This window comes from Ahaetulla prasina, chromosome 14 (assembly GCF_028640845.1).
Source record: "Ahaetulla prasina isolate Xishuangbanna chromosome 14, ASM2864084v1, whole genome shotgun sequence".
Taxonomy (NCBI): domain Eukaryota; kingdom Metazoa; phylum Chordata; class Lepidosauria; order Squamata; family Colubridae; genus Ahaetulla; species Ahaetulla prasina.
This window is the reverse complement of record NC_080552.1, coordinates 21,655,478-21,683,455: the sequence shown is the minus strand read 5'-3', so window position 1 is coordinate 21,683,455 and position 27,978 is coordinate 21,655,478. Positions and strand designations below refer to the sequence as shown.

The 27,978-nt window shown below is 47.3% G+C and overlaps 1 protein-coding gene across 1 annotated transcript; it reads left to right on the top strand.

Moving 5' to 3' along the window:
• On the top strand, nucleotides 1-27,978 carry LFNG (LFNG O-fucosylpeptide 3-beta-N-acetylglucosaminyltransferase). The gene is made up of 8 exons (XM_058157543.1): nucleotides 1-513; nucleotides 19,379-19,427; nucleotides 20,929-21,028; nucleotides 21,353-21,506; nucleotides 21,627-21,712; nucleotides 22,264-22,429; nucleotides 23,309-23,394; nucleotides 24,579-27,978. The coding sequence occupies exons 1-8, from the start codon at nucleotides 73-75 to the stop codon at nucleotides 24,643-24,645; spliced, it is 1,149 nt and encodes a 382-aa protein (XP_058013526.1). The 5' UTR covers nucleotides 1-72; the 3' UTR covers nucleotides 24,646-27,978.

The following is a 27,978-nucleotide window of genomic DNA, read 5'->3' as shown; positions in this document are numbered from 1 at the left end:
AGGACGCGGGTCCGGCTGAAACGCGGCGCGGGACGATCTCGGGGAGCTGCGAGCGTCTCGGCTGCCGCCGCGATGCTGACCGGCTGCGGCCAGAAGCTGCTGCTCTCGCTGCTGGGCTCCATGCTGACCTGCCTGCTGGTGCTGATGGTGGAGCAGCCGCGGGGCCAGGGACTCGGCCTGGGGGGCGGCCAAGGGGGCGGCCAAGGGGCTCTGCTGCTCCAGCGCGGGGCGGAGGGCTTGATGCGGCGCTTGAGGAACGGAGAGACCCCCGGACGGGACCCTCGGCCGGACATCGGCTCGTTCAGCGGCTACTTCAGCCAGCTCAGCCGGGCCAAGAGAGAAGCCGGCGGGGGCAACGAGGGCAGGCGGCAGCAGCAGCAGCAGCAACCGGCCCCCGCCCGGGAAGAGATTTCGCCCCGGGACATTTTCATCGCCGTCAAGACCACCAAGAAGTTCCATAAGGCGCGGCTGGAGCTGCTGCTGGATACTTGGATCTCGCGCAACAAGGATATGGTAAGTGGGGTCTGGGGTCCCCTTTTTGGGGAGGGGGAGCCGCTGCTTGCTTTGAAACCCCACTTGGGAATCCATCCCTAGTACAGCTCTCCTGCGTGAGCAGCTGGTTGGACTAGATGACCTTCAAGGTCCCTTCCAACTCTGTTACTGCGACTGGCCGCTATCCAGGTGCTGGAAGGGGCATCCTCCGGAGCGCCCTTTCCCCGGACAGGCGGGGGCTCTCTGCACTAGCCCAGAGGCGCTCTTGCTCGCCTGTCCCCAGCCCGGGAAAGTGCCCGGGCGCTCGCAAAAGCGCGGGTGCCTGGAGCTATGGGGAGAGAGGGAGGGAAGAGGCGGCTGCGGCGGGCCCGCCGTGCCACGGGAGCGGGCGGCGGGTGGGTGGGCGAGTCGAGGCAGGCTGGGCGCCTTGAACTCCGCCCGCCCCGCCTCTGCCCGCGGGGCTGGAAAGTGAGGAGGCACGCTCCGGCCCGCGTTGCCTTCCCTGCCGCCTCCCGCCGCTCTCTTTCCCCTTCGCGCGGCAGCCGACGGCGGTTGGAATCCGGTGGCAGAGTGCTTTGCACTCTGTGCATGCTCAGAGGTCTCCCGGGAAAGATTTCTTGGCCGATCGGAGCTTCGTCTTCTGGAGCACCGAGGAGGGTGGATGGGTTGCGGGGGTTTCTCCTGTAAGAGAGGAGGGGGAGATGCTCTATTGGTTTAAGTCAAGGCTAAGGGAGGGGGCATTGACACAGGTTGCACGTGGGAATTGACTTTGTGTGTGTGTGTGGGGGGGACTTTCCTGAGGGGCTAACCTAAACCCCTGATTGTGGGAACACAGCTAGAATTCAGGAATGGGGTTGAAGGGTTGTGTGAATGAATGCAGCCAGTGCTGCCTTTAAATCAAGGGTGTCAAACTCAAGGCCTATTGGGCAGGATCCGGCCCAGAGCGTGCTTAGATCTGGCCCATGGGGTCAACCTGGAAACAGCGAAGGTGCCTCTGCCAGGCTCTGTTTTTTGCTGGCAGGGGGGTTGCAGGAAGCTGTCCTGGCCAAAAACAGAGCTCAAGAGCCCGTTTTCGCTGGCAGCCCATTTTCGCTGGCTCGGGTCACCATAGCTGCCCCCCCACCCGACACGAGTGATGTCAAGCTGGCCATGCCACCCCCAGCTCCCTCCCCACCCATCCCGAGGTCAAACACAACCCTGATGCGGTCCTCAATGAAATCGAGTTTGTCACCCCTGCTTTAAATCCATGAATTGGGCAACGGGGGGGGGGGAGGCGAGGGGGCTGCACTAACTAGTATCCGGGGTCCAAACCAGCGGTGAGATTCAAGTAATTTAACAACTGGTTCTCTACCCTAATGATTTCTTCCAACCACCAGTTTGCCAAACCGCTCAGAAAGTTAACAACCGGTTCTCCTGAAGTGGTGCGAACTGGCTGAATCCCACCACTGGTCCAAACCCTGCTCCGGGGCTCTAGACTAGCTCTTTCTTCATTTTCTTCCTTGATAGAGACAGTTGGTAAAAGTTGCTGCATGTTCACACCCTCCCTGTGCCTAGTGCGATATCCCCCTCCCCTCTTTCAAGTGACATTGTGGGCTGGTTAGCCGCAGATGGAGGAAAGCTGGCTTCAATGCAGATTGGTGTCAGTGTGATCTGCGAGTATCAAAGCTTTAAACTGGTTAAAAAACAACAACAACACAACAACAACAATCTAACGGCATCACATTTAGGACCTCAAAAAGAGGCGTAAAAGCAGTGGTGAAATCCAGATATATTTTTTTTACTACCAGATTCTGTTGGTGTGGCTTGGTGGGCGTGGCAGGGGAAGGATACTGCAAAATCCCCATTCCCACCCCACTCCTGGGGGAGAATATTGCAAAGTCCCCATTCCCTTCCCACTCTGGGGCTACCGGTTCTCCAGAACCTGTCAGAACCTGCTGAATAGCACCCCTGTGTAAAAGGCCATGATAAAACAGATGGATCCTCTTTGCATTATCTTCGAGAAACCCTTCTGTCTGGGAGGTCACTCTATTGTCATGCTGATTGTTGTTGTTGTTATTTTTTTAAAAAAGCAGCAGAATTTCAGCCACAGCCCCCATTTTGACTTTTTTGACTTGGTCTGATGGCCCTTCAGCAATTGAGCCCATGCTCCTCCTCCCGAAACTGTGAACCATGGGTACTGGGGAAGGGAGGGGGTTGTGATGTCGTGTTTTTTTTTCATTGGTATCATTTGTTGAAAACGGTTGGGAGGACTCTGATTGACCTTTGGTGGGGTGGGGGACACAGACTGCAAGTTTGTGAACCCCAGAAAGGATGAAATCTAATCTCTGGATTGGTCTTTCTCCTGACCTTAAAAACCACATTCCCACCACGGACTAAGCTATAGTTTGTTTAGCTAAGATTTAGTCTATCGGCTGCCAGTTGCGACACGTGACCCCCCTAAACTAAGCCAAACTGCTTTCATACTGGGTGTGTTTCGTGAACTGCCCTCGGTTCAACAACTCTGGTTCTGTAAGGCTTGCACACACAAAGAAGCAACACAGTGGCACAGGTGTGCGTTAGTGTTTGTCTGTTTGCGCTGGGCAGGGTTGAACGGATGTTGAGGCTCGGCCTGGGCTGAGGATCTGAATCGGCTGAATTTTATCGCTTCCCAACTCTGCTACAGGAGCTTAAAAAATTCACTGCACTTTTGCAAGTTGTGTTTGCAGGGAATGGCATGTTTCAAAGAGGTTTATAAGTAGGAACAGGGGTTAATAAATCCTTTCCCCCCAAAATTTAGCAAGCGTCAGCTGAAGATGTAGTGACCTTCATTCTAAAGAATGGCCCGTTATTTCAAAAAATGGCTCTTTATCCGTTTCTATAGTTTTGCTCTGGGGTTGTTGTTTTTTTGCGCTTTAATTTTTCCTTTGAGAAACAAAGTTGTAAACATAAGCAATTTGTTTTTTTAAATCCTTACAAACTGATGTCAAATCTATGCGCCCCCCCCCCCTTTTTAAGTTTGTCCTTTATTTTATTCCCATGAAAATGTGGTCATTGTAACCACAAGACTGTTAAAAAGAGCATTGCTGGTTTCTCTAAGGTAGGAGAACCAGAATAATAGTATTTCTCCTCTCGCCCCCCCCCCCCAAAAAAACCCCCAACAATATAAAATGCAGAGGAACAATAAGGGAGGGGAATGGCAGCGCCCCTCCCCCTTTGTGGTCTGAGCTCTCTGGAGTCGCTGAATTGTTTAAAACCAGGTTACCTCGAGATCCCAGCCATGAGAATTACAAATTCTCCTTTTGTCTGAGCTGCCTGTTTTTATTCCTCCTGGGCCCCCTCCCCTCCTTTTCCCCCACCCCCCTCAGGAGACAGGGCTGGGGGACCATGAAATGGCCTTTAAGATCCCCAGACCTGAGCTTGTCAAATGAGAAACTGGAAGTCTTGTCTTTAACTTCAAAGAAGGGAAAAAGTTCGCAGGCTGGTTTAGGGAGAAAAGGAGGGTAACTTTTAAGCACGCTTTTGATTCACCTTTCTCTGGCCTTCATCCTTAGAGACGTAAAGCAATTTTGGGGCCTCTTGTAACCACTCACAAAGGAGGAAATAGATGTTGGCCCACAGTTTCTTTCCTGTGGGATGCTAGGTGGCTTTCTGGCAGTCGTTTCATTATCCAGCTAGGTAACATCATCATGTTAGTAGGGAGGAGGATGTATAGGGAGGAGGAGGAGGAGGAGGAGGAGGGGGAGGAGGAGGAGGAGGAGGAGGACCTGTGGTATCCTTGGTGCTCTCTGAGCTTGGAGGTTTTCTTGTAGACACTTCATGACCCAACTAGGTAACATTATCAGTGCTAGAAGGGAGTGGGGTTTGTGGATTAGAGGAGGAGGATGAGGAGGAAGAAGAAGAAGAAGAAGAAGAGGATTGTAGTGTCCTTGGTGCTCTCTGAGCATGGGGGTTTTCTTGCAGATGTTTCACCACCCAACTAGGTAACGTCAGCGGTGGTAGAAGGCGAGAGTGCAGTTTGAAGAAGCAGAGCTCCTCCCTAGAAGTATACATCCTTATGGAGCTTCTCCTTTGCAGAGTGGCAGGACTACAGGCCCCATAACGGGGAGGGATGGAGAAGGGTGGTTGCACCTTCCTTGAGGAGGCCAGCCTGGAGACTTTTCTGGGCCCTCCCCTGGCCCTTTAGGGTGGCTTTAGAGCCATTTCACACCTGATCGGATTGGTAGACCTGGGAGAAACTTTGCGTTCTGCAGGCCCAGTTGGGGAAAAAAGGCTAAATTTGGATGGCCAGCCCAGACCTTCCGCTGCTGCTGCTGCGGTTCTCTAGGAGGCAGCAACAGGCCCCCATCTAGGGAACGGCTCCCCCTTTTTTCCCAGCCATTCGGCCTCGTTTTTTGGGGGGGGGGAGAAGAGAGTTTGTTCCACCTCGTTTGTCCTTTGGGCTTCCCAGCGCTTGGCGGCTCAGCTCTCACGCTGTCTCCCTAGGCAGGCTAACAAAGCCTCTTTTCTCTTGGGGGCCGAAGAAAGAGTCCCCGGCTGCCGCTTGTGTGGTACTTCGGCCGTGGGAACGACGGGGTGGGGGGGTGTTGAGGAGGGTGGGTGGGGGGGAGGCAAGCTGGAGCTAGCAGTATCCAGGTCAGGTTGCAGCGAGATGGGACCCAACTCAATCCCTTGTTCTGAAATATCTCCCTTCTTATGGGGCAAGCAGGAGAGAGGGGGCTGAAACCCCCCCCCTTTGTATTTCCTTTTCCCCAGCTTCAGCCTATCCTCAGCCTGAGCCCTCCCTCTGCCCCCACCCTCCCTCAATAGCATTGAGCAGGTAGTCCTCGACTTACAACACATTGTTTAGGGACCGTTCGAAGTTACAACGGGACTTTTGGACCGTTTTTCACAGTTGCGACGTCTGCTGTTACGACCTCTCTCTCTCCCCTCCCCCGCCCCGCCCCGTGATCAGAATTCAGATGCTTGGCCACTGGCTCACAGTTGTGACGGTTGCAGTGTCCTTATTGTGACCTCCTGAGGGGCAAAGTCAATGGGGAAGCCAGGTTCACTAAACTACCGATTCACTTAACAACTGGGGCCAGCGAGGTCGTAAAATGGGCCAAATGTTTCACTGAGCGGAAATTTGGGGCTTACTTGTGGGTTGTAAGTCAACCTGTATCTATCTACTCATTCTGCGGATGCTGTCCTCACCCTTGGTGAATTCTCATTGCTATGGACATCACTTCACCCCCTCCTATACTCACATCCTCCTAGGTGGTGTTAATCTGTTCAACTTTGTCCTTTATTACTTTGCGGTTGGGCTGGAAGGATGCACTTTTCTGCAAAAACTGGGAGTGGCCAGCTAATGCAAGGTTGGTGCGTTAGGGTAGGTCCCTTGTAGCTTCCCCCCACCCCCAAAAGACGCACACGGTGTGTGTAAACACACAAGCCTACTCAGTGACTTTCAAAAACAATGGGTGGTTCTCTCCTTGATTGAAGAAATTCTTTGGAAAAAGCATTTAAGAATCATAAAATGCCACAACCGTTGTGTGGATGATGGTAGCTGGGTGGGAGGGAGAGGTTGATTAATTGCTTTAATGAAGCTGGGATCTTTAATTATCTCTCTCCAGGCCCCTTTCGTGGGCCCATCAATGAGAGGCTGTGTGTATTCCCCTCCCTGGCTTTGATTTTTCCTCTAATACAGTGGACAACCGGAAGACGGATGGATTTCAATTCCCAGATTGGACAGACGTTTGTCAGAAATGGGGTAGGCAGGGTCTCCTCCTGGGGTGGGTGGGGGGTTGGACTAGATGACCTACAAGGTCCCTTCCAACTCGGTTAATCTAATCTAATTCCAGAATTCCCCATCCAGCTATGCTTAGAATAGAATAGAATAGAATAGAATAGAATAGAATAGAATAGAATAGAATAGAATAGAATAGAATAGATTTTTTTTATTGGCCAAGTGTGATTGGACACACAAGGAATTTGTCTTTGGTGCAGACGCTCTCAGTGTACATAAAAGAAAAGATACCTTCATCAAGGTACAACACTTACAACACTTCATGACAGTCATAGGGAACAAATAAGCAATCGAATCATATTAGGAAACAGTCAATATAAATCTTAAGGATACAAGCAACAATCATACAGTCATAAGTGGGAGGAGATGAGATGAGATGGGAACGATGAGAAGATTAATAGTAGTGCAGACTTAGTGAATAGTTTGGCAGTGTTGAGGGAATTATTTGTTTAGCAGAGTGATGGCCTTCGGGAAAAAACTGTTCTTGTGTCTAGTTGTTCTGTTGTGCAGTGCTCTATAGCATCGTTTTGAGGGTAGGAGTTGAAACAGTTTATGTCCTGAATGTGAGGGATCTGTAAATATTTTCGCAGCCCTCTTTTTAACTCGTGCAGTATATAGGTCCTCAACGGAAGGCAGGTTGGTAGCCATGGTTTTTTCTGCAGTTCTAATGATCCTCTGAAGTCTGTGTCTGTCTTGTTGGGTTGCAGAACCAAACCAGACAGTTCTAGAGGTGCAGACGACAATAATGAAATCCAACAAACATAACTGGGAGGGGGGGGGATTCTGGGAGTTCAACTCCCCCCCCCATCTTCCAGTGTCCCAGTTAAAGAACCAGATCCAGATGTTTCACTCAAAGTTGAAACTTTGCAGGTCATTTTTCATGGATTCCCTAAAACTCTATAGGTTAAGAACATCTGAACGCCGCCCAGACTGTGGCCGATTTTGGGGAAGCAGTAGCATGCTCCTTGCCCCCCATCTGCGTTCAGGAAAAGCCTCATCTCCAGCCAGTTCAAACTTTTGACCTCTGCTGCATTTTGCAAAGGGCCTGCGGTTAAGCGTCAAAGAACTCCTTCTCATTGAGCTCAGCTTCTCTTTTTTATCTCCGCTCTTCCTCTTTTGGGTCTCTTCTGACTGAGAAGGTGGAGATTTTTGAGGGGCTTTGGAAATTCCCGAGGCGCTGCCATCTGTGACCAGTATCATCTTCCCTAAAATTCACCCCCCCCGCCGGTTTTTCAAGCTTTTAAATCAATTTTTCCTCCCCTTCTTTTAAGGCCCAGATCATTACCAGGCAGGAGTCATCGTTATTCGGAGGTTAAATATTAAATAGCTTGCCCTTGTAGGTTAATACAGTTTTCCACCTGGAGCGCACATCCTTAATCTATTATCTCATGCTTCATTTGTTTGCTTCATCAGCCCAACTGGAATTTGGCTTCCTAAACCTTGGATTGCCCCTGTGACTTGTTCTGCAAACCACCAAGAAAACCGTGGCTTAGCAAACCCAACGTGGGAATGCAGCCTCTTTTCTGATCCTTCTGGGGAAACTAACCAGCATCAAGCAAACCTTGCTAGTTTCACCAGGATTCCCCATTGCAACCATTCAGAGCAAACACTGTTTGTGTTTGTGTGCAGGCTCGAGACTGGGGTGGGGTGGGAGGAATGAGTCCGTGTTTTTGTGCTGAACGGGTGAAATTAGCCAGCGTTTCCTTCCTTTGGTCCACAAGTAGGTTAGGCACGAAAGAAAAAACGTGCGCTGTGTAAGTTACTAGCAGATGTTGAGGGTGAGGGATGGTCAGAGCAACTCACAGCATTTGCAGTTTGCAAGGTGTGCAAATAAATGCCAGATGGATTTTGGGCTGGAGGCAAAAATGCATTGTCTGTTCCTGTTTTAAGTCCTGCAACCTTTCCTGTTTAAGTCTTGAAAAGTTATCTTCCTTTTCGGTTGCTCGGAGCGCTTTGAAAACAGTTATTACAAGAAGTGGAACCTCAGCTTACGTTCTTCCTTCCTGTGGTCGTAGCTTGAGCTGTTAGGCAGAAGTCTCTGCAGGGAACTGCAGTTCTGCAAAACCGCAACATCAGCCAACCGACAAAGAAGACGATGACTTGGTTGCACAAAATCATTGGTCAAGTTGACCAAAAAAATAAAAATGGTTTTCTTTTCCTGCTAAGAAGGAAGGCCGATGGCGGATATCTTGGGAGATTGAATGGATAGATGAGATAGGAAGATCAACTCTACCCCTGGGTGTTTTTTTAAAAAAATTCTTTTTTTTTTATCCCAGGCTTGTTTGGCGTTGGCATTTTAGAATTTGAATGCTGTGATGTTTAAAAAAGTCAGGTTGGGGATGATGATGATGATGATGATAAAGGATGGAAAGGCAGACCTGAAAATTGTGAACTTTTAAGAGGAGTTTGCAAGAGGATTTTTTTTAAAAAATAAATAAATATGTAGCTGGATTCACTTAACAAGCATAACAAAAAAGGATGTAAAAAACAGGCCGACTCTCTTAAGAACAGGCTTGCTTAGTGATGGAGATTCTGGTAGATAGATAGAATCTATATCAGTCTGTTTCTATCTATCTATCTCTCCATCCATCCATCCCTCTCTGTATGTATCTATCTCTGTATTTACCATCTGTTGATCATCCATCCATCCATCCATCCATTCATCCCTATCTATCTATCTATCTATCTATCTATCTATCTATCTATCTATCTATCTATCTATCTATCTATCTATCATCTATCATCTATCATCTATCTATCTTTTATCTATCCATCGGTCTCTGTCTATCTATCCGTCTATCTATCTATCTATCATTCTATCATTCTATCTATCTATCTCTCTATCTCTCTATCTCTCTATCTCTCTATCTACCTACCTACCTACCTACCTACCTACCTACCTACCTACCTACCTACCTACCTACCTACCTACCTACCTACCATTTATATCCATCCATCCATCCATCCATCCATCCATCCATCCATCCATCCATTCATTGGCTGGCTGGCTGGCTGCCTGCCTGCCTGCCTGCCTGCCTATCTATCTATCTAGCTATCTAGTTATCTAGCTATGTACTTCCTCCACTGTCTAAAAACAGGGAGAGGATGGGTTCCTTTCCTCCTCCTCCTCCTCCTCCTCCTCCTCCTCCTCCTCCACCCACAAACTCTACTCCCTTCTAGTACTGATGATGTTCCCTAGATAGGTAATGAAACTTCTACAAGAAAACAGCCAAACTCAGAGATGACTAAAAACCCCAATAGTCCTCCTCCTTCCTCCTCCTCCTCCTCCTCCTCCTCCTCCATGCAGAAATAACTTCTGACAGCTAATTCAGAGCTTAAAAACTTGGCCAGCCAGAGAGAGGAAGTGGGGCGAACCAGGAAAGTGGCGGGAAGCTCCCTTGCCAAATTCCTGATGCGGTGAAAACTTTGCCCCAACAGGATCACACAAGAAAACCGATCCTCCTCCTGGCATTAGGAGCCAAGAGCCAGGAGGTCCTTCCTTCCCAAGGAAGGTGGTGGGTGGCCGGGCGTTTCTGCAGCCAGGGCTGGGCTCTGCCGTGACCTGAGCTGGCAGAGGCGCTTGTCGCCAAAATGCCCATTACGAAGTTCTGCAAAAACATTTCTTGGGGTTGCCGAGCCTCTTTTTCTCAAAAGGATCCAAGAGGGGTTGGCCAAGGGTTGGCTTTTCTCCTTTAGAGAAGAGCAAAGCAAACTTTTTAAAAAATGAGGACCCTTAAAATCCTTGGAAAGTTCAGATTTGCTCCTTAAAATTGCCTCCAAATAGAAATACCTTCCTTCCTTCCTTCCTTCCTTCCTTCCTTCCTTCCTTCCTTCCTTCCTTCCTTCCTTCCTTCCTCCCTCTCTCTTCCTCTCCCTTTTTCTTTTCTTTTACATTCTTTTAGAATAGAATAGAATAGAATTTTTTATTGGCCAAGTGTGATTGGACACACAAGGAATTTGTCTTGGTGCATAGGCTCTCAGTGTATATAAAAGAAAAGATACGTTCATCAAGGTACAACATTTACAACTTTTCTTCCTTCCTTCCTTCCTTCCTTCCTTCCTTCCTTCCTTCCTTCCTTCCTTCCTTCCTTCCTTCCTTCCTTCCTTCCTTCCTTCCTTCCTTCCTTCTTCTTTCATCTATCTTTCTCCAACCCTTCCCTTCCCTTCCCTTCTCTCTTTCCTTTCCTTCCCTCCCACCTTAATTATTTTTACAAATAACTCAAGGTGGCCAAGGTATCCAACATACCTTCCCTCCTCCTGTTTTCAGGTGCTTGCCTACTGGCCAGTATTTATGATAGTAGCAGCATCCCTGGGTTCAAGTGTCCTGGGCCCCTTCCCAGCCGGCTTCCGACGAGTGAAAGGGAGGCACGATTCGCTTAACGAATCGCATGGTTCGCTTAACGTCCACAGGGATTCACTTAACAACCCCGGCAAAAACAAAAAGGGCTGTGAAATCAGGGGTACACTCGCTTAACAACCTCTTTGAGGGGTGGGGGGGGGCTGCAGCCTTTCCCCGAAACATGAGGACTAGCAGCTTGAGCTCCGAAGGACTCTACCGCCGTAAATGTTGGACACAGGCTCCTTCATACAGAGGTCGGTGTGTGTGTGTGTGTGTGTGTGTGTGTGTGTGTGTGTGTGTGTGAAATGCACATGCCAGCCCACCTGCCCTCACGCACACTTGGCCCCATCGCAACAAACCAATCCTTTTGTCCCTTCGGTTCCGGATTTGTGAGCCCCTTTCTCGCAGCACCTCTTGTTTTTTTTCTCCTTTTTGGGGGACGGGAGCCAGGGGGAGGCATTGTTTTCAGACCGGTTCATTCCAACGCCCAATTTTTTCCCGCCTCTTGGCTAGAATTTCTACCCTGGAGCAGACAGGCAGAGGCAGGCAGGCTGGGGTGCGTGCCGCAGTACAGTCTGTCCACGCCCCCCCCCCAAACCCCCCCCCCACCCCCGGTGGCTTCTGTGTACAGTATAAACACGGCTTGGCTTACTGTTTATACTCCAAACACAGGTGGAAGGCTCAGCCCGCTGCGTCGGCGGTGCCAGCTGAGCTGGTTTGGGTCCACTCGGCTGCGGCTTCAGCTGGATTTTGGGTGGGTGGGTGGGGAGGAGAGGCAAAGTCTTCTGCCTTTGCAAAGACTTGAAGCGGGGTGGGGTATCCCCCACCTCCAACCCCCTCACCCCACTAATGTTCCTGGGGAGTTCTGGGGCTTGCCGGGGAGGAGGGATGGTTGGGGGAGGGTGTTTCTGAATTGGGGGGTGCTATGTGCTGGGCTCCTCTTCTGAGCCCCTCCCCCCAAAAAACCAGCTTTTTCCACAGCTCTCAGGGTGGAGTGTATGGCAAATGGGGGGCAGGGGGGGCTAGCTTCATGCTGGGAAGCCCCCCTCCCCCACAAGCTCTTGCTGGGAAACAGCTGGGATTTTCATCCAGATTCACTTAACAACCTTGTGTATAATTTATAATTTAGGTGTTAAATAATATATAATTTAAGTGTGAAATTTGTACCCTATGACTATCATGAAGTGTTGTAAGTGTTGTACCTTGAAGAAGGTATCTTTTCTTTTATGTACACTGAGAGCATATGCACCAAGACAAATTCCTTGTGTGACCAATCACACTTGGCCAATAAAGAATTCTATCCTATCCTATTCTATTCTATTCTTTCCAGATTCTGTTCTATTCTATTCTATTCTAGTCTAGTCTAGTCTAGTCTAGTCTAGTCTAGTCTAGTCTAGTCTAGTCTAGTCTAGTCTAGTCTAGTCTAGTCTAATGATTCTTAACAAATGTATCTTGTCTTTTATGTACACTGAGAGCGTATGCACCAAAGACAAATTCCTTGTGTGTCCAATCACACTTGGCCAATAAAAAATTCTATCCTATCCTATTCTATTCTATTCTTTCCAGATTCTGTTCTATTCTATTCTATTCTATTCTATTCTATTCTAGTCTAGTCTAGTCTAGTCTAGTCTAGTCTAGTCTAGTCTAGTCTAGTCTAGTCTAATGATTCTTAACAAATGTATCTTGTCTTTTATGTACACTGAGAGCATATGCACTGAGACAAATTCCTTGTGTGTCCAATCACACTTGGCCAATAAAAAATTCTATTCTATTCTATTCTATTCTATTCTATTCTATTCTATTCTATTCTATTCTATTCTATTCTATTCTATTCTATTCTATTCTATCAATGAGTACCACCACAATTTGTGCCCCAAATTTCCATGGCTAAATGAAACATCATTTGATGACCTTTCTTGCCATAAATGTTATGCGAACCACCGCTCTTGTTAACTTAGTCACACGGTTGTTCAACAAATCTGGCTTTTTAACCCATTGACTTGGCTCGTCGGAAGGCCTCAAAAGGGAATCACACAACTCCGGGACATGGCGACCGTCATAAATAGGAACCAATTGCCAAGCATCTGAATTTGGATCACGTGGCCGTTAGGGATGCTGCAATGGTCATTAAGTGTGAAAAACGATCCTTTTTTTTCCCCAGCACCGTTGTAACTTTGAACGGTCAGGAAACCAACTGTTGTACGTCAACCTGCCTGGGTTTCTTTCTTGTACATAAATGTGAAACGGATAAACGGATATTTCTTCCTATGACCTGTTTCTGCTGGGTTGCTCCGTTCTTCCAAAGAGCTTCAGTCAGAGACCCCAAAATTATTTTCTATAACCCCAGAAGCCCTTAAGAGAGGGTTGAGTTGAGCAGATCAGAGGTGGGTTTCAGCAGGTTTTGACCAGTTCTGGCGAACCGGTAGCAGAAATTTTGAATAGTTCAGAGAACTGGTAGTAAAAATTCGGACTGGCCCCGGCCCCAACTATTCTCTGCCTCCCAAGTCCCAGCTGATCAGGAGGAAATGGGGATTTTGCAGTAATCTTCCCCTGCCAAGCCCACGAAGCCACGCCCACCAAGCCACACCCCCAGAACCGGTATTAAAAAAAATTTGAAACCCACCACTGGTGCAGAGCCATTGAAGGTCATAATAAACCAGGGCATCTGGAGGATACGAACCAAGGTTAAAAACAAACCAACAAACCAAGTTAGCAAAGCAGGAGAAAATAGGAACTTGCTAAAACAGGAGGTTTCCAGCTTCCATTTTTTTTCCAAGAAGACGAACCGTTTGGGTGCAACTTGCAAACTTCGGAAGGAAGGCAAGGGTTAATTCTGTCTCACCAGCCTTTATTACAGTTCCTTAAAAATCAGATCGCCTGGTTGGTGCAAAGGTCAGCAGATGTATGTATTTCTGCGTGGGTGTTGTTGCCTTCGATGCCAAAAGGCGAACTCTGGCAATCTTGTGCCCTCAAGGCACCTTTTCTAGAGAGGTTTCGGCCAAGGGCACCGGCAGGAAAGGTGGGGTTGGCCTCTCTCCCCCAGGACCCAACCGGTTGGCTTTTGCTAAGATGCCCTAACCCAGCAACTTGGAGAAAGTTTGCATTTCTGCATTTTACTCGGCTCCTAGCTTGGCCCCTTTGGGGTGAACAGGAAGGGGAAATGAGTCACGAAAAGCACGGGAGAACACCCGGTGACCACCGAGGGAACCTCACCGACTGAAGAACCATCTCGTGGTCTTTTTCTGGGGGATCCCGGATCCCCATTCCCAAAACCCTGACCTGGCGAGAACTGCTGGGTTGTTTTCTGATGGGACTCTGCTATTGTTCTCCAGGACTCCGTACATCCTGTGTTTCTTCCAACTGTAGCCTTTTAGAAACAATGAGGTTTCCTGTCTATCCCCCAGGCTGGGATGCTTGGACAATGAAGGCTCCAGAGTCAAGCTAAGGAGAGAAAACTGTCTTTTCCCCCTCCTTTGGTTTGCAAAAGCTCCCAAGGAAGCAAGAGCAGCCATGTCTGGTTGTATCTCTGGGACGGGGAGAACGTCAGTGGGAGACCGCATGTCCCACGTGGGAAAGGCTCCTGGCTTAAAAGGGGATGTGAGGAATTGCCCCTGCTTGGTGGGACACTGTTGCTCTTCCAAGCAGGGTTAGAAGATCTACAGAAGAGGGATGGTGTAGGACAGGGGTCAGCAACCAGCGGCTCCAGAGCCGCATGTGGCTCTTTCATCCCTCTGCTGCAGCTCCCTGTTGATGGTCGGCTCCACAATTGATAGGGCTTTCGGTTAGGACAGGTAGAGGAAAAAGAACACCGCGCTAGGAGGAGACTCTACAGTGGGGGAATCGACTTCCAGTTGGCAGAGGAAAAAGGACACAGTGCTAGGAGGAGATCCTATGGTGGGGGGAACCAGACTTCTGGTCAGTAGAGGAAAAAGAATGCCATGCTAGGAGGAGGCTCTATGGTGGGAGAACCGGACTTCCAGTTGGCTCTAGAATTGAATGGGGGCTTCGGGTTAGGACCTTTGTGGCTCTTTGAGTGTTTAAGGTTGCCAACCCCTGGTGTAGGAGAAGGAGTGGCAGAAGCTGGGGTCGTAGTTAAAAGAGGAATCGGCCTAGAATCCCTAAGTAGCCACGAGCGAACTAAGTCCAGCCACCTTGAGTGGCCTTGAACCCTATCTAATTCTGAGCATGTGTCTACTGTCGATTGAGAAGATTCCTGCGCGTAGGCTCTTAGCAATAAAGCAGTTTCATTGAACCTTCACTTGCATCTGGTCTTCAGTGCCTGACAGAGGCTGACCAAGGGTTGACTCTGGTGTAGCATCTTGGTACACATGTGGAGAATAACAGAATAACAGAGTTGGAAGGGACCTTGGAGGTCTTCTAGTCCAGTCTCCTGCTCAAGCAGGCGACTCTACACCAGTGTTGGCTAACCTTTTTGCCGTCATGTGCCAAAAGCGGGAGGGGAGCATAGAGGGGTCGCACATGCATGTGCCCACACGCATAATTCAATGCACCCCACCTCCCCATGCTCCCCCCACTTTTGGCATGCAATGGCAAGGTGGACCTGGTAGGAAGCGCCTCCAGAGGCTTTCTTGGAGCCTGGGGAGGGCAAAAATGGCCTTCCCCACCCCCCAGAGGCCCTCCAGAGGCCGGAAACAGCCCATTTCCTGATTTCTGGTGGGCCCAGAAGGTCCAGAAATCAACTGGAGCTGAGCTAGGGCAATGCTCGTGTGCCCACAGATATGGCTCCGCGTGCCACGGCCCTACACCATTTCAGACAAATGGTTTGTCTAATCTCTTCTTTAAAAAAAAACCTCCAGCGATGGAGCACCCAAAACTTCTAGAGACAAGTCCAGATTGTCACCATCATGCGTCTTCTCAAAAGGGGAAGTTTCTGGGCAGTTCCATCATTTCAGCACCTTTCTAGTTTCTGGGGAGGGAAGTCCCGTTTTCTGGAGGTCTCTGGAGGTTTTCTGGAGAGAACCAAGGCGGGGTTCTCTTCCTGTCGGAACAGCTCAGCTGGGCTTCTCCTGCTTCCGAGAAGAGGCGTTGGCTTGATTCTTGGCATCTTCCCGGATAAGCAGCCTGGGCATTAATCAAATAGAAATATAATGGTCTCTCTTTGGGCTATTTTTAGCAGGCTGTGGATGAGCAAAAGGCTATTTTTGGGTGCGGAGTTGCTAGCGACGGCAGGCCTGATCTAATCTAGTAAATATGATGGGTTTCCCTCCCCCACTCCTCTTTCCTTTCCTTCTGTTTTATGAAATTCCCGTTCAAGGATTTCCAGCAGAATCTTGGCCTTTCCTTGTTAGCAGGCCGGCCACGATTCCAATGAAGCTCGGTTCCTTCTCTTGGCCTTAAGTCCCGGTTGCTTCGAGAAACTCTTGAAATAACCAGAAATGGCGGTTTAAATCCTTGACTAGGTATACTGCAGGGGTGTCCAAACTTGGCAACTTGAAGACTTGTGGACTTCAACTCCCAGAATTCCTCAGCCAGCATAGCATAGCTGGCTGAGGAATTCTGGGAGTTGAAGTCCACAAGTCTTAAAAGTTGCCAAGTTTGTACACCCATCTCTGGTCTACTGGATTTAGATGCAAAACTCCAGACGGCCAGAAGGGGAGCCGAGGAGTTCGGTTGCCTTCTGGAGTTTCGTAGCCAGGGGTGAGTCCTGCTGAGGTCTTTCAATGACCTGTCTGTGGCTTACCTTACTTGGCCAAAAATAAAAATAAAAAAAAGCAAAGATGGAAGGAAGGCGGGGATGAGCCAGGCCTTTATCCACATGCCTGCATGGTTGTTCTTGTTTGTTTGTTTTTTTTCATATAAAATTTTTTTATTTTCTTTATACCCCAGCTACTTCTCTGCAAGATGCTAGGGATCAACCGGGAGGGGGATGCAACCGTTTGTAGCAAGAGGAGAGGTTAACTGCTGCCTGTCCCCCTGGCTGGGCATCTGGGGCAAAATTTGCTGACTTTGCGGTTTCTTAAAACACGCAGAGGGTGATACGGTTTTATGGTTTATTTAAAGACGGGCGCAGCACAATTATCTCGGTTTGTAGGGCAATAAACTTTTCTGTGTTTCTTTTCCTGCACATACTTAGGGGTGGTGGGTTTTTTTGGTTTTTTGGTTTAATGGAAAGGCACATGATAAATCACGGGAGAGCGGTTGACCTCTGAATCTGCAGGGCCGAAGTCTTGACGGGGCATTGAGGGTCTTTTACAAAGGGCCAGGATTGGGGAGGGGGGAGAAGAGGAGGAGGAGGGGGGGGGAACCTCTCTTTGTTTTCCTACTCTGTGAGTCTCCCCGGTTTCTTTGCTCTTTGTCTTGGCGATTAAACCAAGTTTTGGCTGTAGACACCCATCCCAAACCTCCCTGGCCTCCCTCTGGTTAACCAATCCAGCTGTATGCTAATTGAGAGCAAGTCCCAGCCTTCCCTCTTGCATTAAGTTGGCTGCAAGACTATTGTTCAAAATCCCTTCGCTTCCTTTGTCGGAAACTTTTTAAAAAATGGAATGGGACGGAGGGGTGGGGGGGTGCAGGGGTGGGGGGTGGGGGGAAAGGAGGGAAGAATATCCCATGGACTAAGTTAGAGAGAACAACACTCTTTCTTTCTTTCGTTTCTTCCTTCCTTCCTTCCTTTTCTTCCTTCCTTCTTTCCTTCTCTTCCTTCCTTTCTTTTCTTCCTTCCTTCTTTCCTTCTCTTTTTCTCCTTCCTTCCTTCCTTTTCTTCCTTTTCTTCCTTCCTTTTCTTTCTTTTTCTCCTTTCTTCCTTTTCTTTTTCTTTTTCTCCTTCCTTCCTTCCTTCCTTCCTCTCTCCTTCCTTCCTTCCTTTTCTCCCTTTTCTCCCTTCCTTCCTTTTCTTTCTTTTTCTCCTTTCTTCCTTTTCTTTTTCTTTTTCTCCTTCCTTCCTCCCTCCCTCCCTCCCTCCCTCCCTTCTTTCTTTCTCTCTCTGTCTTGCTTGGGCACAGCCATCTCTCTTCTCTCCCCACCCGGTCCTGAACAATCCTCCTCCTTGCCACCACCACCCCAGGCCGCCAGCCCTCCCCGACAAGCAGCAGATGACAGGCCCTCCTTCCTTCCTCCCTCCCTCCCTCCCTCCCTCCCTTCTTTCTTTCTCTCTCTGTCTTGCTTGGGCACAGCCATCTCTCTTCTCTCCCAACCAGATCCTGAACAATCCTCCTCCTTGCCACCACCACCCCAGGCCGCCAGCCCTCCCAGACAAGCAGCAGATGCCAGGCCCTCCTTGCCTCCCTCCCTCTGTCAATAAGAAAGTGCAGCCAGGCAGGTGGTGGAGATAGCAGGGCGGGGCGGCCTTCGCCCGTTTTGGCTTCTGTTCAGGTGGCCGTTGGAGGTGAACCACTTCCAGGCAAGGAGGGGCGATGCTGCCACCCATTATCAGGCGGCCCTGAGGGGCAGGTGTGGTGGAAGGTGAAGACCAGAGTTGGCAACCCTTGGAGTTGTGACGGTCACAGCAGCTTAGTAGACAGATGAACCCAGAAGGTGGAAGCAGGCAGACCTTGGAAGGGTTGGGGGGAAACCACAGCAGGTGCGCAGAATCCCCCAAATAATGCAAATTCTCAATGCAATCTTCCAAAGGCAACAGATGGACAGGTGAACCGTCACCTGGCGAAGCCGCCCACCTCTTCTGTTTTGCTCCTGACCTTCCCTGGCTTTTGAAGTGTTTAATCAATAATCTCTTTGCAATGCAAATGAAGCTTTGGCTTCAGGCTAGGTTTATTTTCCACTTTTATCTTTCTTTCTTTCTCTCTCTGTCTTGCTTGGGCACAGCCATCTCTCTTCTCTCCCAACCAGATCCTGAACAATCCTCCTCCTTGCCACCACCACCCCAGGCCGCCAGCCCTCCCAGACAAGCAGCAGATGACAGGCCCTCCTTCCCTCCTTCCCTCCCTCCCTCTGTCAATAAGAAAGTGCAGCCAGGCAGGTGGTGGAGATAGCAGGGCGGGGCGGCCTTCGCCCGTTTTGGCTTCTGTTCAGGTGGCCGTTGGAGGCGAACCACTTGGAGGCAAGGAGGGGCGATGCTGCCACCCATTATCAGGCGGCCCTGAGGGGCAGGTGTGGTGGAAGGTGAAGACCAGAGTTGGCAACCCTTGGAGTTGTGACGGTCACAGCAGCTTAGTAGACAGATGAACCCAGAAGGCGGAAGCAGGCAGACCTTGGAAGGGTTGGGGGGAAACCATAGCAGGTGTGCAGAATCCCCCAAATAATGCAAATTCTCAATGCAATCTTCCAAAGGCAACAGATGGACAGGTGAACCGTCACCTGGCGAAGCCGCCCACCTCTTCTGTTTTGCTCCTGACCTTCCCTGGCTTTTGAAGTGTTTAATCAATAATCTCTTTGCAATGCAAATGAAGCTTTGGCTTCAGGCTAGGTTTATTTTCCACTTTTATCTTTCTTTCTTTTCTTTTTTTTTCCCCCCTCAAAAGCTCTCCTGGGCATTTCTGCAAAAACTTCAGATCTCCCTGAAACATCAGCGAACTCAAGTCTGTTGACCCGAACGCTTGTGGGGGTGGGGGGTGGCACCCAACTGCTTGCTTAAAACAATTAGGCGTTTACCCAAAAACACCTTAAGCCTGGTTTGCACACACCCACCCCCGCTCTGTAAACTTCAAATCATGATTTATGCAACGGAATGTTTATGCAAATCTCCATCCAGGGCTGCAATTTGCATGGGGATTTGAATGAATGCAATCGGTGGGTGCCTTAATACCATCGGCTTGACATGATTGAGAGAAGCACATTCCTAAATATATTTTTTTCCCCTTCCTTTTTAGACCTACATCTTCACCGATGGCGAAGATCAAGAACTCAAGCAGAGAATGGGTGAGTTGATGCATTTCCTCTTGGGCAGGTGTCAAAAATGCCCCCTTTTTACAGACCCTAATAGTGGAGTTCTCAGGGAATTAACTTTCCTGAGGGGAGGGGGGTTGAAGGTGGATACTTACTCAGTGAGTGTTTAATGAGACCCCCCCTCTCCTCCCCCCAGGCTAGTTCAGACCCTCCTATTCTTCTGATGCTAATGGGCTCTATTCATGCCTTCAATTGATTCCCCTCCAGACAGCCAAAGGAGTAGCAGGTGGCAAATGATGAGAAAAGATTGGCATGAATAAGCGGGACAAGGACTTCTACCCCCCTGTTAAAAGGGGGCTGGGAAAGATCCAGTTTTCTGTTCCACTTCCCACGTTTTCCCTTTCTGAGTTAACACTTTGGTTGGGTTAAGGCTGGGAACAAAGGAACTTCCATTCGGTCAACAAGGAGGAGAAGAGGATGAATCTGAGTTTGCCTTGGCGAACAGTTTAAACATCTGCAGAAGGTTGCTCCTAGGCCACATTTGAGGAGGAGATATTCAGGGAATCGCTTGAAGCTTTAGCTACTATAAAGACATGGAAATTCTCCACCATCCAGGTCAGGGGTCTCCAACCTTGGTCCCTTTAAGACTTGTGGACTTCAACTCCCAGAGTTCCTCAGCCAGCTTTGCTCAGCCAGCTTCAACTGGGAGTTGAAGTCCACAGGTCTTAAAGGGACCAAGGTTGGAGACCACTGATCCAAGTCACAGTTGTCTCAAAGGTGCTTTATCAAAAGGCAACTGAACTTTGTTGGTTTTTTTTTTTCCTTTTGCTTCTCATCCAAGAAGCTCTTTCAGAACCAAAGAAGCTTCTTGGACAAGAAGTGAAAAGTTTTCAAGGAAGGAACTGAGAAAGTTTAGTTACCTTTTGGAAAAAAAGCACCTTTGGGTCTTAGTAGAAGGATGGTTTCCTTGTTGGTTACTCAAGTCATCTTCTAGTCTTGAGGAATGGGGAGATAGAGAAGTGTGACTCAAAAGGTATCAACATCCTTGGACAGGTGTGGTGGTTGAACTTCTGGTTGAACTTTCCTACTTGCAGCCTGAAATTTTCAGTAGGATGTCCTGTGCCTGAATATTGAGCTAATAAGCTCAATACAGGATGAGAACAGGCTATAACTGGAAGTGATCTTGTAGGATTCTGATCCAGGGATGAGGATCTTGATCACAGGGTTGGATCAAACCTCTAGCTGAGTTCTTAAGCAATAACCTAAGATGGTCAAGACGGATAGATAGATGCAGGATAATGGAGAACATCATAAACCAAATAGGTCCGTAGGGGGGGGAAATATTCATAGTTGGGCATCCATTGTTTTGAGGAACACCACAATGTCCTCAAAGAGTATGCAAAACATTTGAAAAGGTTCCCCTTTGCTGAGCCTAATGAAGATCCTTCTCGTGTTACGGATTTTTGAATTCAGTTGTAGTAACGTTGTCGTCTTTTAAGGCAATTGAATTTTTTTTTTCCTTGTCTGTCTTCAGGAAACGTCATCAACACCAATTGTTCCTCTGCTCATAGCCGCCAAGCTTTATCCTGCAAGATGGCGGTGGAATACGACAAGTTCATTGAATCCGGACGAAAGTAAGAGCCGAGAAGAGGGTGGTTGGGGAGGGAACTGTAGGATCTGGATATCCTTCTTCTAGAAGAGAAGATAGTTCAGATGTAGAAAATCTCCTTGACCCATGCAAGTTCAACCCTTAAAGGGAGGACTAAATTCTTCTCCTTGGTCCTTCTTGAATATGTCAGAATACGGTGATCCTGCCCATTGAGAGTCAGTCAAAATGCTTGGAGGCTAGAGTTCTTGGGTTGATGTCCTAAATAAATAGATCAGAGATCAGTGATCTAAGCATCTTTGAATCCCCTGGCTCCTGACCTAATCCAGTCTTGTTTTCATCCTTGCATTAGGTGGTTTTGCCACGTGGACGATGACAATTATGTGAATGTCCGGATGTTGGTCAAACTGCTCTCCAGCTATGCTCACACGCAGGATATCTACATTGGAAAACCCAGTCTGGACAGGCCCATCCAGGCCACCGAGAGAATCAGCGAGAACAAGATGGTAAGCCAAGAAGGAGAATGAGGGGACTTGATGGAGAACATTTGGGGTTGTCTATGTGCTTTTCTGTGTCAGAGAAAACCCTTCTTGAGTCTTCATCTCTTGATTCTTCTCATCCCATAGCATCCGGTCCACTTTTGGTTTGCCACCGGTGGGGCTGGTTTCTGCATCAGTCGTGGTCTGGCATTGAAGATGACCCCTTGGGCCAGGTAAGAGACTACCTTTGGTTGAGTGTAAAGTAGTTGCAGTATGAAAGCTGGAGGATTAAAAAAATAAGCAAGGTATCTTGCTCAACCATCAACCATCCCTGATCCATCTCAATGGTGGTTTACAGATCAAACTCCATAATATTTATGGGCTACGTTTTAGCGTCGCTGATGCGGAAGGCCGTTTCTTAAAAGTGTAAAGCACGGTATTTCCTGGGACACCCAAGTTTTAGCAAGCTTGTCCTTTTAATTTTCCAAATTTCCCTACACTCTGCATTTCAGCTGTTGGGATACCCAGTTGTGACCATGCTTAGCAAGTCACGGCTGAATACGACACACAAATCCATTGCCAGACATTCCCACCAGTTGGAAAAATCACATCAACGAATTGTGTTTGCACTTACACGCACACACATACAGATGTGAGGGCTTTTAATGTTAGAGTTTAATCCTTTTTGGGTTTTCAAAATGGGAACAGATGGAATAATAATAAAACCTATTTTTGTCTTACTCTTCTCCAATTCTCGTCCCTTTCTCTCTTTCTCTCTCTCCAGCGGTGGGCACTTCATGAGCACCGCTGAAAAGATTCGTCTCCCTGATGATTGCACCATTGGGTACATCATAGAATCTGTCCTGGGGGTGAAACTCATCCGAAGTAATCTTTTCCACTCGCATCTCGAGAATCTCCATCAAGTGGCCAAGTCCGAGATCCATAAGCAGGTACAAACGCTAAAGGATTTAAGTCACCCAGGCCCAGAAAGAAAGCGTTAAAAATTCAGACGTTCAGAGGTTGGGAATCTGAGCCAAACTTACCCCAGCTGAAATCCTCCTGGGACGAAGGCTATAAAGTTGGCCAGGAGACCCCCATCTCTCCTCCCCACCACCATCAAATAAATGTTCCGATGAATTGATATTTCGGGGTGGACAAACCCATCTTGGCAGCCACTTGGGGAGAGTTGCCAAGAGAATAACAGAGTTGGAAGGGACTTTGGAGGTCTTCTAGTCCAACCCCCTGCTGAAGCAAGAGACCTATCCCATTTCAGCTAAGTAGCTGTCTGGTCACTTCTTAAAAAGCTCCAGGGTTGGAGCACCCACAACTTCTGATGACAAGCTGTTCCACTGGTTAATTGTCCTCACTGTTAGGAAATTTCTCCTTAATTCCAGGTTACTTCTCTCCTGGATTAGTTTCCATCCGTTGCTTCTTGTCCTGCCTTCAGGCGCTTTGGAGAATAGCTTGATTCCTCCTTCTTTGGGGCAGCCCCTCAGATATTGAAACACTGCTATCATGTCACCCCCTAGTCCAGTAGAGGGTCGCAAAACCTGCTCTTACTGGTTCGCTCGTGTGTCCATGTGTGCTTGTGATGCTTCTGTGCATGTGCAGAAGCGTCTGGCGTGGGTGGCCAGAGCCTCCAGCTGCGACCGCTACTGGTTCACTGATCTGGATAGAACCGGTAGCAACCTACCATTGCCCTAGTGGTCCTTCTTTTCATTAAACTAGACATACCCAATTCCAACGACTGTTCTTCATGTTTTAAAAAGCAGCACCTCTTGGCTGCCTTTGTAGCTCAATCTTACAATTTCTTTTCACTTTTCCCCAAGGTCACTTTGAGTTATGGGATGTTTGAAAACAAGAGGAATTCCATCCATATGAAGGGGGCTTTCTCGGTGGAGGAAGATCCTTCCAGGTAAGAATTGCATCCGTCTGTCGTCTGAATTAGCTGACATTTACACTGAAGGAAGGAAAGAGGTTAGAATGACAGAAAGGAAAGTCAACGATATTTCTACCCCTAATCTTTGCAGATAGATAGATAATGATGAGCTAGACCAGTGGTAGTCAACCTGGTCCCTACCGCCCACTGGTGGGCATTCCAGCTTTCATGGTGGGCGGTAGGGGTTTGGTCCGATACTGAAGCACTTTCCTTTTTTTTAATTTAATTGACTTTTTTAAAAAAAATTCATAGCATCATTTAAAAACATTTTCATTAGGTTTTCATAAAATTCCCTGTGACAATTTAAATTTCTGAAAATATGCTATTTGTATCGGCCGCGCAGAAGTTTAGTTCACGTTACATAAGTGAAACTAAATGGTGCTATAGTGCGACCGCAAACCAAAGAGCCTCGTCCCAGAATAGCTCATGCATCTCCCCACACATCATCCAGCTGTAACAGACAAGCAGAGCTGGTAGCTGGCACCCCCCCCCCAAACCAATCCACGATGCCCGAGAGGCATGCGCAGACAACAATACACCTTATAAATCACCATTACTCTGGAACCAGTGGGCGGTTAGAAAATGTTGCTACTAACAGAGATACAAAAATGGGCAGTAGGTATAAAAAGGTTGACTACCCCTGAGCTAGATAGAAAGATATATATATAGAGAGAGATGATTGATAGAGAGATGATAGCTAGCTAGCTAGCTAGATGATAGAGATAGATAGATGATAGATAGATAGATAGATAGATAGATAGATAGATAGATAGATAGATAGATAGATAGATAAATAGAGATAGATAGAGATAGATAATAATGAAATAGATATTGATGAGCTAGATAGATATAGATAGATAGATATGATAGATAGATAGATGATTGATAAATAAATGATAGATAGACAGATAAATGATAGATAGACAGATGATAGATAGATTGCTTGATAGATGATAGAGAGATAAATGATAGTGACATGGTCCTTAAGTGAATCCCCGTTGACGTCGCTAAATCAGAAGGCCACACAAAGGGATCACATCCCACCCCCCCCGAGACGTTACAAGTTAGATCACAAGTTGTACGCCGATATCCATCTGGCTGCGTCCTTCTTAACGTTCCTCCCAACACCCATATTTTTCTTCTTCTCCTCTTTCTTCTAGGTTTCGCTCCATCCATTGCTTGCTGTACCCGGATACGCCGTGGTGTCCTTCCGACGTCGTGTACTAAAGATCTCGACGTCCCCTTAACCTCGTCCCGAGTTCTCCGGTATCCGAAGAGTTTCCGGGACCTCCGTATTTTTATGACCGTGTCTGTCTGTGTGCGTGTGCCCTTCCTTTGCTGTGAAGCAATGAGCTCCTAATTACTGTGGTTGGTTCACAGTGTGTGTTTGTGTGTGTGTGTGTGTGTGTTTTGGACCTGCTGCTGTGTGGTCTTGTGTTCCTCGCTGCGTCCATCTCCCGGTGACTATCAGGGTATAAATATTTTAGAAGCTCTCAATGCAAGAACTATTGTGATGGGGTATTTTTTTTTCTCCCCAGCTTTCCCCTCCTTTGCAACGGCTTCAAGGCTGATTGTGTTTTAAAAAGATCTTTTTTTTTATCTGCCACCTGCTGAAGAGTCAACTCTGCAGGTTTCTTGCGGAAAAATCTGCCCTTCTCCAGAATATTTCAAGAAGTGCATCCTCTTCTCCTCCCGCCCCATCCATTTCTCACGAGCCAGGAAAAGCTCAAAACACTTTGTGCCAGGAGTCTCCAACCTTGGCAACTTTAAGCCTGGAGACCTTTGCTGGCTTGGGAATTCTGGGAGTTGAAGTCCACCAGGCTTAAAGTTGCCAAGGTTGGAGACCCCTGCTCTGTGCAACCTGCCAAACCTTAAGCACTTTTAAAACCATGTATTGTGGCAGATGCTAAGCAGGTATGGGATTGCCCCCCCCCCACCCCATTTTAACGAGTTGAAAGAAAGGTCCAGTAAAAAGCATTTCTCAAACTCGTAACTTTTAAGACGGGCGGATTTCAATTCCCAGAATTCCCCAGCCACCTTCCATGTAGAGCGTACTGGCTGGGGAATTCTGGGAGATGAAGTCCACGGGTCTTAAAGTATGCTGGCTGGGGAATTCTGGAAGTCCGTCCACCCTCAAGCCATGCTGGCTGGGGAATTCTGGGAGTTGAAGTCCATCCATCGTAATTTTGGGGAATTCTGGGAGTTGAAGTCCACTCGTCTTAAAGTTGCCCAGTTTTGAGAAACACCGGACTAACGCTTAGCCTGGTTGTGTAGTGGTTTGGGCTGTTTAAGGCTATCAACACCGGCAAGACGGCGTTCCACAGCATTATAATCAAAGCCAGGATGCTATTTTGCAGATTTTTCCACACACCCATCTCCCAACCCCAACCTGGTCTTTTTCAGCTAGGATCCTTTAGCTTTGTGGCACTCCAGTTCCAATCATTTTTCTGGCTGGGAACTATTGGAGTGGGAATCTAACGTAGCTAGCAGACGTCCCCCTTGAAGAAAAAGCTAATTTTGGTATTTTTTACATACCTTTTCCCCTCCCTTCCTGCTTTTTCAGGCTCCGCGTAATTTTTCAGATGAAGGTTTACATAGGAAACAAGGTTTTTTTTTGCTGATTTGCTGTGTGTGTGTTTTTGTCCATGTTTTTTGTTGATGTTGCTTCGGGGTTGTTCCTTTCCCTCGTGCTGTTTGTAGACTTCCCTCTGAGAGGTGGGTTGTTGTGTTTTTCCTCCCCAAAATTCATTTAGAGCTGGTCTCTTGAACGTTAGCCTTTACAGGAGCTTTGGTGGGCTTCTTAGGAGTAAACAGGCAAAGGATTGCAAAACTGCACCTAAGTCCAGAACTATGGAGTGCACCTATAGTTGCATTTAATTCTGATTTAATTTAATTAAATCAATATTCAATACCAAATGTAAGCAAAGAGTTGATAGCAGATTGGAAGGCTACAGCTCCAGAAATCCTCAATTCCAATCTCTCTCTCTCTCTCTCTTTCTCTCTCAGTATCTCTTTCTCTTTCTGTCTTTCTCTCTCAGTATCTCTCCCTCTCTTTCTCTCATCTTCCTCTCTCTCTCTCTCTCTCTTTCTCTCATCTTCCTCTCTCTCTCCCTATATATATCTATATATCTATATATCTCAAACACTCACTTTGCTGTATTCCTAGTTCTGTCTTGCTGCACAAATGTCGGTAAGAATGACAACGGAAGCCTATGTAGATTCAGAATTTTAGACCCTTTGAAGATGCAATTATTTTGATTCTACTAAATATAATTTATATATATATATATGGATAATGAGCAATCCTCTGTGAAGTTTACTCAGGAGGAGATCCTCCCCTGTTGAATGGGGTTTGTTCCCAGGAAAGCACAAGATGTTGGCTCACGACATAGGGCCCCACCTGAATTAATATTTAAGTAAGTAATTTAAGTCCTATTTAATTTTACTTACTGTAAGTAAGTCTTTTAATTTTATGGACCAATTGGGAGGAACCCGTGTCCGTTAAAAGCCAAATGTTCATTAAACCCAACGATATGTCACGCCCGTGAATGTTACGCGATGTTCATAATATTTATGTCGTATACCCATGTACTTTACAAAAAAAAAAATATTCTATGCACATGGTCTGATTTACCAAGCTGTTGTTTGCTGAAGCCACCCAAATGCAGATACTGTCTGTTAAATCCAAAGTCTGTTGAATCAGGGTCTGAAAAATCGAGATGTGATCGTAGCAACATCCAGGCTCAACATTTTGCGGTTGGTAGGAATGACTCATGTATTAATTTAAAAGGCGTATAAAGATGTTGGAAGCAATGAGGGATCCCTATATTTCTCTTGTAAGTTGGAGATGATGTTCATTCACCATCTCCCTTCGCTGCAAACTTCTCTGCCTCTGGGCCAGGGAGATTTGGCTGTAGCATTTTCAACGCAAGAGTTGAATTTAACTCTCCTGCAAAATGCCGTATAAGCTTTTTCTTCCTAGGGTCCCAAAGGCAGAGACGGAGAGGCGAAAGCTTCCTTTACAAACGAAAAAATAAAAAACGAAAACCAACAACAACAACCAAAAGGCCCATACTGGGTAGTGTTTGTAAATATTTTATTGCAACAGTGTTATTTACTGTGCCTTTGTGTATGTGTGTGTGTGTGTAAAATGTTGAGTCCTGTGTGATTTTTGTCAAAGGTGGGTTTCAAAGTGTTTTTTTCTCTTTGTGGATCAGCAAAAAAGAAAAAGAAAAGGAAAAACGTTTTTTTTTTTCCTGATCTGTTGAAAAGAACAAACAAATGGAAAAAGTTTTGTGTCATTTGTCACTTATCTGTAATTTATAAATTCCAGTATCTGGGATGTTGTTTTCTGTAAAGTAGTGTACATATACATATACATATATATATATATATTATGTGACTCTCGCTATAAATATATATATATATTAAAGAAGAAAAATGTGTGGGAGGGAAATAATGATTAATATTCTCAGGGAATTAAACCTGATCACTGCCCCAGAGTGCCTGTGGCCTGTGTCTTCTTTGTGCTTTCAATAAAAGAATTTGTTGGCTAATTAA